The 15024-nt window shown below is 34.7% G+C and overlaps 3 protein-coding genes across 3 annotated transcripts; all 3 read right to left on the bottom strand.

Moving 5' to 3' along the window:
• Positions 1-369: 369 nt before the first annotated feature.
• LOC124444518 lies at positions 370-1478 on the bottom strand. The gene is made up of 3 exons (XM_046995143.1): positions 1466-1478; positions 1179-1376; positions 370-738 (listed from the first exon to the last, which is right to left on the bottom strand). Exons 1-3 carry the CDS (start codon positions 1476-1478, stop codon positions 482-484), a joined length of 468 nt encoding a protein of 155 aa, XP_046851099.1. The 3' UTR covers positions 370-481.
• Positions 1479-3178: 1700 nt separating this feature from the next.
• Positions 3179-5038, bottom strand: LOC124443940. The gene is made up of 3 exons (XM_046994489.1): positions 4820-5038; positions 4080-4277; positions 3179-3588 (listed from the first exon to the last, which is right to left on the bottom strand). The coding sequence occupies exons 1-3, from the start codon at positions 4872-4874 to the stop codon at positions 3347-3349; spliced, it is 495 nt and encodes a 164-aa protein (XP_046850445.1). The 5' UTR covers positions 4875-5038; the 3' UTR covers positions 3179-3346.
• A 6656-nt stretch (positions 5039-11694) lies between these two features.
• Positions 11695-13485, bottom strand: LOC124444697. The gene is made up of 3 exons (XM_046995330.1): positions 13317-13485; positions 12569-12766; positions 11695-12084 (listed from the first exon to the last, which is right to left on the bottom strand). The coding sequence occupies exons 1-3, from the start codon at positions 13369-13371 to the stop codon at positions 11837-11839; spliced, it is 501 nt and encodes a 166-aa protein (XP_046851286.1). The 5' UTR covers positions 13372-13485; the 3' UTR covers positions 11695-11836.
• Between the last annotated feature and the right edge of the window lie 1539 nt (positions 13486-15024).

Here is a 15024-nt window from a genome sequence, read left to right as displayed (position 1 = left end):
AGCATGCGAATATAGTTGCAGGCTTCGTTGGCATTCTGTCCAATGTGTGGCACAAAAAATGATTCCGGATGTTCGTAGATCACTTAATAATACTTTGGCACGAAATACTGAGTCTAGTTCATGTCCCTGTTTGACCTTTAATGGTTCAAGCGCTTCTCTGCTAAGCTTGACCAGTTCATGAAGAAAAAATATCGAGCGACGCTCCCTCTGTGAAATCAAGTAAGAAAAATCTCTTTCATGAAAACTTATTCAGTATGATGTTTTAAAAGTCTGGTTTATGGAAACGAGCATGCATATGGGCGACTTTTCTGAAAGACGTTTATAGAAAATTTGTTTTAACCCCAAGTGGACAAAAAAAATCGATATCACATCAGCTTGTTTATGCAAGTTTTATTGTACTTCTATAGCAATCATCTTACATATTATCTTGCTAAACTATGTTTCGTACTATTCTATTCTATTCTGATAAAAACAGCAAAGTTCAAACATGTATGTTTTCTAGTGCAGTGTGCACGAGTACATTCATACATGTTTTTCCATGATTGTCGTGTTCCGTGTGACCCGCCAGATCTTCTCCGTACCAGATTCTGAATGTCTGACCATGATACAACCATTGATATCCTGGGACAGCAAAGGCGATAGTCGGCGAGTTCTCCGTGTATCCCGGCAGAGTGTACCAGTTACCAGGGCTGAGTGTAATCAAAGTCGGGGCCGGAAATATACGTTTATTTCTCGTGTCTGAAAATAACAGAAATATGGATTTTATTCTTTTGTATCTACAAGATTTAAGTTTCAAAGCGGGTAATCTTTGCGTCAAAATAAATGTAATCATGTGATCTAGCTATAACTAAATCAACGTTTTTCATTCGTTTGTTAATCGTCTGTATTCACTGCATAACCTGTGGTGTAAAACTGTGTCATAATGTGCTCATGGAACTCATTTTTATTTTCTGTTAAAAGAAACTCTTGTTTGAACGATTAACTTAACTTGTAAGTTACTTAGTTTCCCATTACACAGTTTGTAGGAATGAATTTCTATCTAGACGGATGATTTGAGATTTTTAGTTGATTTATCGCTACTTTTCGTCAACGAAACTTTAACCTATAGAAAGTCGATATTCATAAATTTATTTTTCACCCGTGATGTCATGAGCAATCTGCATAAATTTATTTTTCACCTGTTATGATCATGTTCATTGGGTAACTTGGATCACAACCCCAATTGGTATTGTCTTCTGTTCTACATCCAATCTTTCCCGATGTATGGTCCAACCTCATTGCAACGAAAAACACCGAAGACTCTTTGTAAGTGAACTCTGCAAATTGGTTGTTCTTGGCCCCAACGCACAAATTTGACGCAATGGTTTTCCACGTTCCTGTAAAATGGAATGTTAGCTATATCTAGTGATTTGATGTAGCGAAAAGTTGAGATTTTGATACGGCTTCCCGCTTATGTCGACTTTACCGAAAGCGGGCATTCTTCTAAAAACTTGAAAAACGTGAAAAGCGTCACAAACTCACAATATAGTTTTTAATTTAATATACCAGAATAAATTGGAATACTTAATTGCAGCTACCGGTGGACTTAATGTAAAATTCCTTGTGCAAAAAGATAACATTTATGTGCGCTTGTAGCTCAGAGATTTTTTTCTTGTAGCTACCTCACAGTCAGTACATCATTTTAGTTGCTTTTAAAATTTTTCTTGTTTTCTTTTTGCTTTTGTAATTCTTTTCAGTGCAATCAGTGTCTCATCCAAACTGCCATATGCGTGTGACGAAGTAGATAGTCAATTTTAAAAATCAAGTTTTATACGACATTAGTGATTTAATTTGATAATATCAAAATCGCCAGTACTTTTTATGCCGGTGAGTGAACAACCTTTCCTTACTCACAAACCCCAATACAAGCTACAAATAGAGCTTTTATCGATTCTTAATTTTCGTGAAAATCTTTACGATACCTGCATGAGCTGTGGCCAATATGAAACTGATGCAAATCAGAGTCTTGTAGAACATCTTCATGGTTTTCCTATGATGCGAATTTTTTTTTCTAAACTCACGATTATTGAACGTGCTTGGCGCTTATATAGGTTAATTTGGGAACAATGAAGCATTGCTTCTGTATCAAATTTCATGTGTTGTTGTTCTTTGTTTTTAAAAAAATGGTTCGTACCAATTACTGCCATGCTTTGTCAAGGTAGAAGTTTGAAACGAAAAGACCAAAAATCAAATTCCAATATGTTACAGGCTTACACTAAATTTTCGAAGCATTCTAGTCCATATACAGTGTTATGAAGCTCCATATATGTATATATTTGGTATACAGACGTAGTACTGCCAGTTTATATTTGGTATACAGACGTAGTACTGCCAGTTTATATTGTATACAGACGTAGTACTGACCATTTCTTTTCAAAAAATATGTGATGCAAGTGAAATTCTAATACAGTTTGCATACATTTAGTTGTTACATGACGTATATAAAAACATTGACAAAGATTTTTGTCCATTCAGAAATATATTGATGAACTCGTCAGTTTACAGTCGGTCATAACGTGATATAAAAATATCATATACATTTTTCACAGGATTCACGAATGGCTATAAACATTTGAAAATTTTTTCTAGTATATAGTAATATTCATGATATATAGGTATACATTCAAAACTTCCTTATCAAAAGTAATTCTATGAAAGAATGTTTTATGCAGTGCGGTGTTTGAAATTAAATGAAGATATGATCTTTGCACTTTGCTGGACAATTTAAGCAATTGTCTCATGAACCTGAAAAATTCAGGTGACTCAACGGGATTCGAACCCATGAAAGAATGTTTTATGCAGTGCGGCGTTTGAAATTCAACGGGATTCGAACCCATGAGTCACCTGAATTTTTCAGGTTCATGAGACAATTGCTTAAATTGTCCAGCAAAGTGCGAAGATCATATCTTCATTTAAAAATAATTCTAGTTGACCTAAATTTATTATAAAATAAAAGATGACAAAGTTAAACTGTAAATGGCAAAATTTTATTTTGTCTTGAGTAAAAAGTTTCGTAAAAGAGGAATGCATCGTGTTTCTTTTTAGGATAATGTTTGCGTGCTATTTATTTGCGTATTTGTTGGAATTGCGAATTGAGCGTTAAATTTTTCTTGTAACACTAATGGATGGAAGATGTAGATTACAGCTAAGAAGAATCGATATATTTTATTTTCTCGTTTATGCATATTTCTTATTGGAAACCTGTCATCTAACATATAGCCATACTGCCATAGTAAACTAAACAGACTAACATACTTTTTTATTCGGATTACAACAACAAAATTTTAAAATGAGTAAATGTACATTCTCATGTAGTGTAAACGAGTACATTCATACAAGTTTTTCCATGATTGTCACTTTCTGTATATCCTAGCAGATCTTCTCCGTACCAGATTCTGAATGTTTGACCATGATACAACCATCGGAAACCTGGTACAGCAAAGGTGATACTCGGCGAGTTAGAATTGTATCCCGGCAAAATATACCAGTTGCCATTAGTGCTGGGTGTAATCAAAGACGGTGCAGGAAATATACGTTTATTTCTTGTGTCTGAAATTCAATAACAGAAACATTGATCGCATAAATTAAATGCTTTTTGTGTAATGTTTGGCCAATTACTATTACCCTACTTTCAGACTTTTAACATTGCGATCGCGGATAGTTTAAAAGTCACTACAAACGTAATTCTTGTTCTGCCTCGTATGACTTTTAATGATTCTTGCCCAGTTTTTCTCACTAAATATGACTTGAAATGCTGGGCGAGAGCGTCAACAATAAAACTCAGTCAACTAGCTACCCAAAATATGAACTACTCAGCTTCATAAAGGTTTAATCGTCTGTTTGTATTAAATTGTTCAATATATGTAGAAATACTGTCATTAAAAAGTGTTAGAACATCGACTTCCATTTGTTTTAAGTCTGAATTACGCAAAAGTTATTTGAATGATTCTTCGACAGACGATTAAGATTTTTTATGTTAACTATTTTGCAACAAAACTATCCTTGAAATGGTTCCAGCTAATCATTTTTTATTAATTTACCTGTAATGATAATGTTCATTGGGTGTGGTGGCCGGCAGCCCCAGTTGCTTTGGGTTGAAAGAACACATCCAACCTTTCCAGTGGTATGATGTAACTTTAGAGCAATGATAAACCGCGAAAGGCCTGGGTATGAAAATTCAGCATATTGATCGTTTTTGGCCCCAATGCACTTGTTCAATGCAATTGTTCTCCATTTTCCTTTAAAAGGTAATGTAAACATGTTTGTAAAACTATGCAAATCACGCGGTTCTCTACGTTGCATGGAACACTAACACTTTACAACTTCGGGCTGATGTAGGTCAAAAACTTATTCGTGTAAAATAGGTTCTCATAAGTTCATCTTCACCTGAAGGTATGCATTTGTACCTCAACGATCTTTCTTCTATTACCTGATTAGGACGATTAAAGCGATGTGAATTGAGAAACAGTCATCAGCTTGATTAATGTGATGATTTGTATTTCAGCACAACCAAGTTTTAAAGATTTTGTAGCAAGAAAAAAATGTATAGAAATAACTTGAAACAAAACCAGTAAGCATTTTTCTCAAAATAAGATGCCAAATTTAAATTTCACAATAAAATCTGTCTTATAAACCAGTGATGAATCAAGACTGAAGACTGACAAAACAGTCAGCACTGCTTTTTCTACACCTCAGTTTACGCCGTCTTCTACACTACACAGTGCTCAAAGTCTCAATACAAGCTACAAATTCTAAAATTTCTAAAGTCGAAAAACCCTACCTGCATTGACCGTGGCCAAAAGATAACCAATGAAAAAGAGAGTTTTGAAGAACATCTTAATGACTTTTTCTTGATTGGAAAGTAGTTTCTTTTAACCGACCGTTCTTGATGTGGCGATGTTGAGTTGTGAATAATGTTACTGAGTCGCTAAGCTTTTCTGTTCTCTTCCTTTGTTTTGTCATCTTAATCATCTTCCTTTAGCACGCTGATTGAAGTGAAAATTCAAAAACAGACATGACAATGGAGAATATGTAAACTTTTAGTGTTTGTAATCCAATGAAAAAGCCTTTATATGCATGAAAGAATACGGAGTTATGGAAATAAAGTGTTCTTCTTGTGGTCGTTAAGTGTATCCTCAGAAGTAAACTACAACGAGCGAGAATGCACAGGAATATTATTCCAAATTATCTCTGGCATTTGTTAAGCTGTCAAGTGGATTTGATGCACATTTTTTATGCGTCAGTTGTCTCTGTAATAAACTTTGTATTTCATGAGATAACTACGAAGTAACTATTAAAACTTTTGATTTTATTTACAGCAGTTCAATCAATGAGAAAATTTGCCCATTTACTTTTTGCCTAATTTAATTCACAGACGTGAAGACTAGCAGATCCGGAAGTTCAACGTGTACAGTGTTAGGACTGACAAAAATGCTTTCTATTACCAAACACAGACCATTTCTTGGGAATGACTGAAGGTAAAAATTTAAATTGGCTGAGATGGCCAACATCCAAATTCGTATATGGTGCAAGCTTAGTCAAATGAAGCAACTATCGACGTTTCTTGTGATTTCTAAAAAGTTTTAAACTCGTTGGAAAATTTCGTAATGCATGGTTTTCTCCATACACAATACTGGCCACGTAGCTTCATAAAAACCATGACCAGCCGAGAATTTAAAGAAATATAGTATAAAACAAATTCTGAAAAAGCAAGATATCTTGAGATTGCAAAATATGCATTAAAACAAGACGAGAAGTGAAATGTAAATTTTCGACTTTATTTCAAAGTCATCCTCAGATAGAATGATATTTAAAACCATGCATACACATATATATTTACAACGCATGAATTAAGTGACGGAAGTAAGCAATAGAAATTTAATAGTGTGATATTTACAAAAGCAGTGTTGGAAGAGGTGTAGTATTTCAAAAGGATAAATTGAAACCACAGATCCGACTGGTAGAATGAGTGTATTGTAATTTAAGAGAAGAGTTGTAATTCTTTGCTAGCCTTAAGTCCCGTGTTTAGAAAAGGTTTGTTGTGTTTGATGAGAAGTGCTTCAAGAAAAGCAAGAATGTGGTTGTTGTTAGATTTGTTGATAGTTGTTAGATTTGGTTGAGTAAAGTATTTTATAGTTGTTGAATACAAGGTTTTCTGTAGGAGAGGGAGTTGTGGGAGGTAGAGAGAGATCATTGAGTTGTGAAAACTGGTTTTGTAGAGTAGCCAGGAATTGAGCGTTTTCGCACTCAGAGAAATGCTGGCCAACTGCACTAGAAGAGAGAGCCTGGTTGCATGTTCTCTGAGCCGTACAGACAGGTATCTTTGTGTTATGCTGATGTAGGTTTTACCACAGCCAGGGCAAGTTATTTCGTTTACAAGTTATTTCGTACTATGTAGCTTCATAAATTATCATCGAAATCGCTGTCACTCCAAACAAAAAATCTGCTTAAATTACGAAATAAAATGTGTATTTATGATATGTTTCGTCCGTTGGGAACCACTCCTCCTTGTTGGTAACATCGCAACATTAATAACATTTGGTAACATCTATGGGTAATGTTACGAATGCTGTGATCCTGGGACGGGGGGTGTGGATGACATGTCGTTTTTACAATATGGCGACGAGAGATTTTGTATTTTGTATATGAAAAATGGTTGTGAACTAAATAGGCGCAAAAATGGTCATGACTAAATCGGAGGCGCTGAAAATTGTTGAAATAGCTGAAGGTTTGGTTAATGTATTTACTATGTATAACTAATATGTTTGTCTTTAATGCGCTTTTTAGTTGCAGTTAAGTGCAGTGCTGTCTATACTATACTATACCGAACTTTGTAAATATACTGAAATTTATGATGCAAACTATGGATGCATTACTTCCAATGATTTCCATTTTAACATTTCTCATAAAATTATACAATTTAAAAACTTTATACAGGAAGAGGAGAAATTATACAAGAATTAATAGAGGAGAGGAGAAATCGAAGAAAAAAGCGGAAAAGTTTATTTAGTCTTTCTGGTTATTAGCTATGTTAATCAGACAAAATTGAAATGTTTCTCGAGTGCAAACTAAACCTAAATGGGCTTTTCGTCCGAATGCCCTCCTACGTAATTATGAAGGAATGTCTTTTGATAATGTTGGATACAGGAGAATGTACTCTATCCTATTTCATACAGAGTTTTAATGGAATATCATTATATCAACTAATAGATAAACGTATCGACTAATTCAGAATGTAAAGGTTGGCTTAAAGAATTTGCGTTAACCAAGATGCATTGCGCGTATTTGTTTATGTTGACATCGTTGCTTTTTGAGCCTGCAGCACTCTGCAAGTTCGATTCAAGTTCGACATTTCGTCGTGTAATTTATCTGAGAGTTAGCAAAAATTCAATTTTACAATAACTATTATCGTTTGTCCAAGTTGCATTGACCACAATGAGAAAATCCGCCATTTTCGCAACCCAAAATATGGCCGTCACGTGGTGATTAACGCGCAATGCATCTTGGTTGGCATACATTCTCTGGGTCCAGAACACATTTTGTTTTCAGAGAAATCGAGCTAATCGTAAGAAAAGAGAACGAGAGAAATGTAACGACAGTAAAAAGGTACAACATGTTTTGATGAGGTACAACATTTGTTGATGAGGTGCAACATTTGTTGATGAGGTACAACATTTGTTGATGAGGTACAACATTTGTTGATGAGGTACAACATTTGTTGATGATGTACAACATTTGTTGATGAAGTGCAACATTTGTTGATGAATTACAACATTTGTTGATGAAGTACAACATGTGTTGATGAGGTGCAACATTTGTTGATGAGGTACAACATTTGTTGATGAGGTACAACATTTGTTGATGAGGTACAACAATTGTTGATGAGGTACAACATGTTTTAATGAGGTACAACATTTGTTGATGAAGTGCAACATTTGTTGATGAAGTACAACATTTGTTGATGAAGTACAACATGTGTTGATGAGGTGCAACATTTGTTGATGAGGTACAACATTTGTTGATGAGGTACAACATTTGTTGATGAGGTACAACAATTGTTGATGAGGTACAACATTTTTTGATGAGGTACAACATTTGTTGATGAAGTACAACATTTGTTGATGAAGTACAATATTTGTTGATGAAGTACAACATTTGTTGATGAAGTACAAAATTTGTTGATGAGGTACAACATTTGTTGATGAGGTACAACATTTGTTGATGAGATACAACATTTGTTGATGAGGTACAACATTTTTTGATGAGGTACAACATTTGTTGATGAAGTACAACATTTGTTGATGAGGTACAACATTTGTTGATGAGGTACAACATTTGTTGATGAGGTACTCGTCAATGATAAAAATGCTGATGTGTGGAGACTGCGAAGATTTACGTATATATGAATTACCAGCTAAATTCAAATTATTCCTTTTTTGGCAAAGTTTGTTACAGAGTTTGAAGTTTTACAAGAGCTTTTAACTCCTATCTAATTCTTGTATTAATCCGTCGTTTTAACCCGAGCACACAACAGGATTTTTCGTTTTTTATCCAGGATTGAATATATTTTTCTCACGAATTCGTCAAATTGTTTTTAATTTCATTTAGTTGTTTGTCGAAATAGTTGAGTTTTTCTTTCAATTGGATCTAATTGTTTTCGGATTTGTTGCGTTTTTTTCGAATTTGTTAAGCTTTTTTTCCATTTAATTGAGTTGTTTTTCAATAAAAGATTTTCAAGTGGAATAAAACTGACCTTCTGATCTGCAGGTTAGCAGGTCTGCAGGTTTGCAGGTTTGCAGGTTTGGACCATTTTGTCCTGTTTATCAGCGAATAGATTCCCGTGATATTTTAGACGAATGAGGTGACAACATCAATTGAAAAAGTCGAGAATGTTCAAGAAAATCAAGACAGCTCGAAAGAAAATATAAATCCCGAAGGCGATGAACAAATAGCGAAAGGAAACGAAGAGGATTGTCCAATGTCTTCGAAAAACAGAAGTGAGAAGTGTTCGGATGACGACAGCACCCACGTGAGCAGTACAGTTATATATGACTTTTTCCTTAAGATGGAGATAGATATGAAAACATACAATCTTTGTTGATGTAGATTGTCCACGTTAGTACAGTCTTGATAAAGATTGTTTGTGTTAGTGTTGAGCATTGAACTAAAATACATGGAACGCTACCTTTAATAGAAAAGTCTAATAAATTCTCGAAGCCTAAGTTTACACCCAGACAGGCGTGTGTAGTCAATCAATTTTCAACATCTCTAAACACTACACACGCGTGTCTGGGTGTAAGATTTGGATTCAATAATTTGCTTCAGGTAGCGTTCCATGTATTTTAGTTTAATGGTGTAGAGTGATGTTTCGACATCCTTAATGGTAGCCATCTTACGTAAGGTATTAAACCTTAGCGGTACTCTTCCCTTCACGATGTGAAGCATATTTTCCTTTTGGCCCCAACGCACAAATTTGACGCAATGGTTTTCCACGTTCCTGTAAAACAGAATGTTAGCTATATCTAGTGATTTGATGTAGCGAAAAGTTGAGATTTTGATACGGCTTCCCGCTTATGTCGACTTTACCGAAAGCGGGCATTCTTCTAAAAACTTGAAAAACGTGAAAAGCATCACAAACTCACAATATAGTTCTTAATTAAATATACCAGAATAAATTGGAATACTTAATTGCAGCTACCGGTGGACTTAATGTAAAATTCCTTGTGTAAAAAGATAACATTTATAAGGACGAATGTGTGCGCTTGTAGCTCAGAGATTTTTTTCTTGTAGCTACGTCACAGTCAGTACATCATTTTAGTTGCTTTTAAAAAATTTTCTTGTTTTCTCTTTGCTTTTGTAATTCTTTTTGTAATTCTTTTCGGTGTGCAGTCAGTGTCTCATCCAAACTGCCATAATGATTGAAAAAAAAATTGCGATGCGATCTGGTAATTTTATTCCTTAAATTTAGCTCACGATTAAATATCTTGTAAACACAAAACGATTTTTTTGATTTGACAATGTGCGTGTGACGAAGTAGATAGTCAATGTTAAAAATCAAGTTTTATACGACATTAGTGATTTAATTTGATAATATCAAAATCGCCAGTACTTTTTATGGACGGTGAGTGAACAACCTTTCCTTACACACAAACCCCAATACAAGCTACAAATAGAGCTTTTATCGATTCTTAATTTTCGTGAATATCTTTACGATATCTGCATAAGCTGTGGCCAATATGAAACTGTTGCAAATCAGAGTCTTGTAGAACATCTTCATGGTTTTCCTATAATTTTTTCTAAACTGACGATTCATGAATGTGCTTGGCGCTTATATAGGTTAATTTGGGAACAATGAAGCATTGTTTCTGTGTCAAATTTCATGTTTGTTCTTTGTTTTTAAAAAAATGGTTCGTACCAATTACTGCCATGCTTTGTCAAGGTAGAAGTTTGAAACGAAAAGACCAAAAATCAAATTCCAATATGTTACAGGCTTACACTAAATTTTCGAAACATTCTAGTCCATATACAGTGTTATGAAGCTCCATATATGTATATATTTGGTATACAGACGTAGTACTGCCAGTTTATATTGTATACAGACGTAGTGCTGCCAGTTTATATGGTATACAGACGTAGTACTGCCAGTTTATATTGTATACAGACGTAGTACTGCCAGTTTATATGGTATACAGACGTAGTACTGCCAGTTTATATTGTATACAGACGTAGTACTGCCAGTTTATATTGTATACAGACGTAGTACTGCCAGTTTATATTTGGTATACAGACGTAGTACTGCCAGTTTATATTTGGTATACAGACGTAGTACTGCCAGTTTATATTGTATACAGACGTAGTGCTGACCATTTCTTTTCGAAAAATATGTGATGCAAGTGAAATTCTAATACAGTTTGCATACATCTAAATGTATAACGTATATAAAAACATTGACAAAGATTTTTGTCAGCTCAGAAATATATTGATGAACTCGTCAGTTTACAGTCGGTCATAACGTGATATAAAAATATCTTATACATTTTTCACAGGATTCACGAATGGCTATAAACATTTGAAAATTTTTTCTAGTATATAGTAATATTCATGATATATAGGTATACATTCAAAACTTCCTTATCAAAAGTAATTCTATGAAAGAATGTTTTATGCAGTGCGGTGTTTGAAATTAAATGAAGATATGATCTTTGTTGCTGGATTATTTAATTGTCTCATGAACCTGAAAAATTCAGGTGACTCAACGGGATTCGAACCCATGAAAGAATGTTTTATGCAGTGCGGCGTTTGAAATTCAACGGGATTCGAACCCATGAGTCACCTGAATTCAGGTTCATGAAACAATTGCTTAAATTGTCCAGCAAAGTGCGAAGATCATATCTTCATTTAAAAATAATTCTAGTTGACCTAAATTTATTATAAAATAAAAGATGACAAAGTTAAACTGTAAATGGCAAAATTTTATTTCGTCTTGAGTAAAAAGTTTCGTAAAAGAGGAATGCATCGTGTTTCTTTTTAGGATAATGTTTGCGTGCTATTTATTCGCGTATTTGTTGGAATTGCGAATTGAGCGTTAAATTTTTTTTGTAACACATACACCAACTAATGAATGGTAGATTACAGCTTAGAAGAATCGATATAATATTTCATTTTCTCGTTTATTCATATTTCTTATTGGAAACCTGTCATCTAACATATAGCCATACTGCCATAGTAAACTAAACAGACTAACATACTTTTTTATTCGGATTACAACAACAAAATTTTAAAATGAGTAAATGTACATTCATACAAGTGTAGTGTAAACGAGTACATTCATACAAGTTTTTCCATGATTGTCACTTTCTGTATATCCTAGCAGATCTTCTCCGTACCAGATTCTGAATGTTTGACCATGATACAACCATCGGAAACCTGGTACAGCAAAGGTGATACTCGGCGAGTTAGAATTGTATCCCGGCAAAATATACCAGTTGCCATTAGTGCCGGGTGTAATCAAAGACGGTGCAGGAAATATACGTTTATTTCTTGTGTCTGAAATTCAATAACAGAAACATTGATCGCATAAATTAAATGCTTTTTGTGTAATGTTTGGCCAATTACTACTACCCTACAATCAGACTTTTAACATTGCGATCGCGGATGGTTTAAAAGTCACTACAAACGTAATTCTTGTTCTGCCTCGTATGACTTTTAATGATTCTTGCCCAGTTTTTCTCACTAAATATGACTTGAAATGCTGGGCGAGAGCGTCAACAATAAAACTTAGTCAACTAGCTACCCAAAATATGAACTACTCAGCCTTATAAAGGTTTAATCGTCTGTTTGTATTAAATTGTTCAATATATGCAGAAATACTGTCATTAATAAGTATTAGAACATCGACTTCCATTTGTTTTAAGTCTGAATTACCCAAAAGCTATTTGAATGATTCTTCGACAGATTAAGATTTTTTATGTTATTTTGCAACAAAATTATCCTTGAAAATGTTCCAGCTGATCATTTTTTATTAATTTACCTGTAATGATAATGTTCATTGCGGATGATGGCGAGCAGCCCCAGTTGCTTTTATGTGCAGGAGAACATCCAATCTTTCCAGTGGTATGTTGTAACTTTAGAGCAATGATAAACCGCGAAGGGCCTGGGTATGAAAATTCAGCATATTGATTGTTTTTGGCCCCAATGCACTTGTTCAACGCAATTGTTCTCCATTTTCCTTTAAAAGGTAATGTAAACATATTTGTAAAACTATGCAAATTACGCACTCTACGCGGTTCTCTACGTTGCATGGAACACTAACACTTACAACTTCAGGCTGATGTAGGTCAAAAACTTATTTGTGTAAAATAGGTTGTCATAAGTTCATCTTCACCTGAAGGTATGCATTTGTACCTCGATGATTTTTCTTCTATTACCTGATTAGGACGATTAAAACGATGTGAATTGAGAAACAGTCATCAGCTCGATTAATGTGATGATTTGTATTTCAGCACAACCAAGTTTTAAAGATTTTGTAGCGTGAAAAAAATGTATAGAAATAACTTGAAACAAAACCAGTAAGCATTTTTCTCAAAATAAGATGCCAAATTTAAATTTCACAGTAAAATCTGTCTTATAAACCAGTGATAAATCAAAAATGAAGACTGACAAAACAGTCAGCACTGCTTTTTCTACACCTCATTTTACACAATCTTCTACACTACACACTGCTCAAAATCTCAATACAAGCTACAAATTCTAAAATTTCTAAAGTCGAAAAACCCTACCTGCATTGACCGTGGCCAAAAGATAACCAATGAAAAAGAGAGTTTTGAAGAACATCTTAATGACTTTTTCTTGATTGGAAAGTAGTTTCTTTTAACCGACCGTTCTTGATGTGGCGATGTTGAGTTGTGAATAATGTTACTGAGTCGCTAAGCTTTATCTGTTCTCTTCCTTTGCAGTGGCGTAGCTAGCGGTCCCGCTACTCCCGCCCGGCGGGAGTAGAAATTTCCCAAAAAAACAATAAATATTCTATTTGGACATAAGATATACATTATTTCACGAACAATCTGTAATATTATGTTTTATTCGTTCATATTTACGCTTTTATTAGGTGGTTCGTATTTCGTAATCGTAATACAGCAAAATCTCAAGATTTGTTATGTAACCTAGCAACCGCCTTTTCTCGCACATTGCATACTCGCGCGATTCTCCACGTATTCCGCCCATCTTCAGAGGGCGGAACATACAATATAATTCTATATAAGAAGTTTTGAATTCTGGTTGGCTAAGGGACTTGACGCATGCTCAAATCTGCTGTTTTTATTGTCGAACTCCCGCTATTTTAAATTGGCGGAGGTTGTAATTATTTGACCTTTTAATACAAGTACAGCGATTAGTGATTATCAAATTACCTGTCATTGTCGGTATTAATTTTCCATTGTGTTTACTCTCAAATTGCTATTTTGTATTTGTGTATGACACAATGGCTTCAAGTGCGACTGCGATTTGCTCAACTGATGTTGATTTAGTAAATAGCTTATTAGCTAAACCGTTCTCTGCTCTATCGTCGGTCGAACAGAATGTTATCGTTCATGAACGGCCTACTCCTGATTTAACTATCCAAAATAAGGGAAGAGCATTTCAGAGAGATTGGTATGAGGCGAAGGACTGGCTGTGTGGCAGTACAACCTTGCAGAAAGTGTTTGTTGGCCATGTCTAATGTTTTCCCCCAAAACATCGCCATCGTGGACTAAGAATGGCTACAACGATATGCGGAGTATTATGTCTGATGCTAAGAAGCATGAAAAATCTAAATCGCATTTGACTGCATTTAAGACATGGAAAACGTATGGAGCTAGTGAACGAATTGATTGTCTTATGTCCCTCGCTAGAAGAAATGAGATTCAGCGTCACAATGAGGAGGTAAGACAAAATCGAGAAATTTTAAAACTGTTACTGAGGCCGTGCTGTATTTGTCAAAGCAAGAGTTGCCATTTAGAGGTCACAATGAGTCCGAAGGTAGCTTGAACAAAGGTAATTATAGAGAGTTGCTCGAATGTTTTGCTAAGTTTGATTCTGTATTTGAGCGTCGACTGCACAGTAGACTAGCAGAATCTGATATAGTTGGTGACAGAAGATTTACTGGAGTCTCCCAGAAATTCAAAATGGTCTTATCAGCTGTCTTGATTCAATTATTGAAGATGAAATCAGAAAGGAAATAAATGATTGCACATTTATGAGTATTCAGGTTGATGAAGCATCTGATGTCTCCACCAAAGAGCAGCTAAGTGTTATTGCTCGGTTTGACAAAGCAAGTGAAATTATGGAGAGGCAATTAGGATTTGTGGATGTAAGTATGAACAGAAATGCCACAGCAATATCACAAGTTGTCAAAGATAAACTTGTTGAGTATTCTAATATAAAAGAAAAACTGGTTTTACAAACATATGATGGTGCTTCTGTCATGTCTGGCCATATCAATGGTGTTCA

This window comes from Xenia sp. Carnegie-2017, unplaced genomic scaffold, assembly GCF_021976095.1.
Source record: "Xenia sp. Carnegie-2017 unplaced genomic scaffold, XeniaSp_v1 HiC_scaffold_21, whole genome shotgun sequence".
Lineage (NCBI taxonomy): Eukaryota > Metazoa > Cnidaria > Anthozoa > Malacalcyonacea > Xeniidae > Xenia > Xenia sp. Carnegie-2017.
The sequence above is the reverse complement of the archived record's forward strand: the minus strand, read 5'-3'. Positions and strand labels throughout refer to the sequence as shown.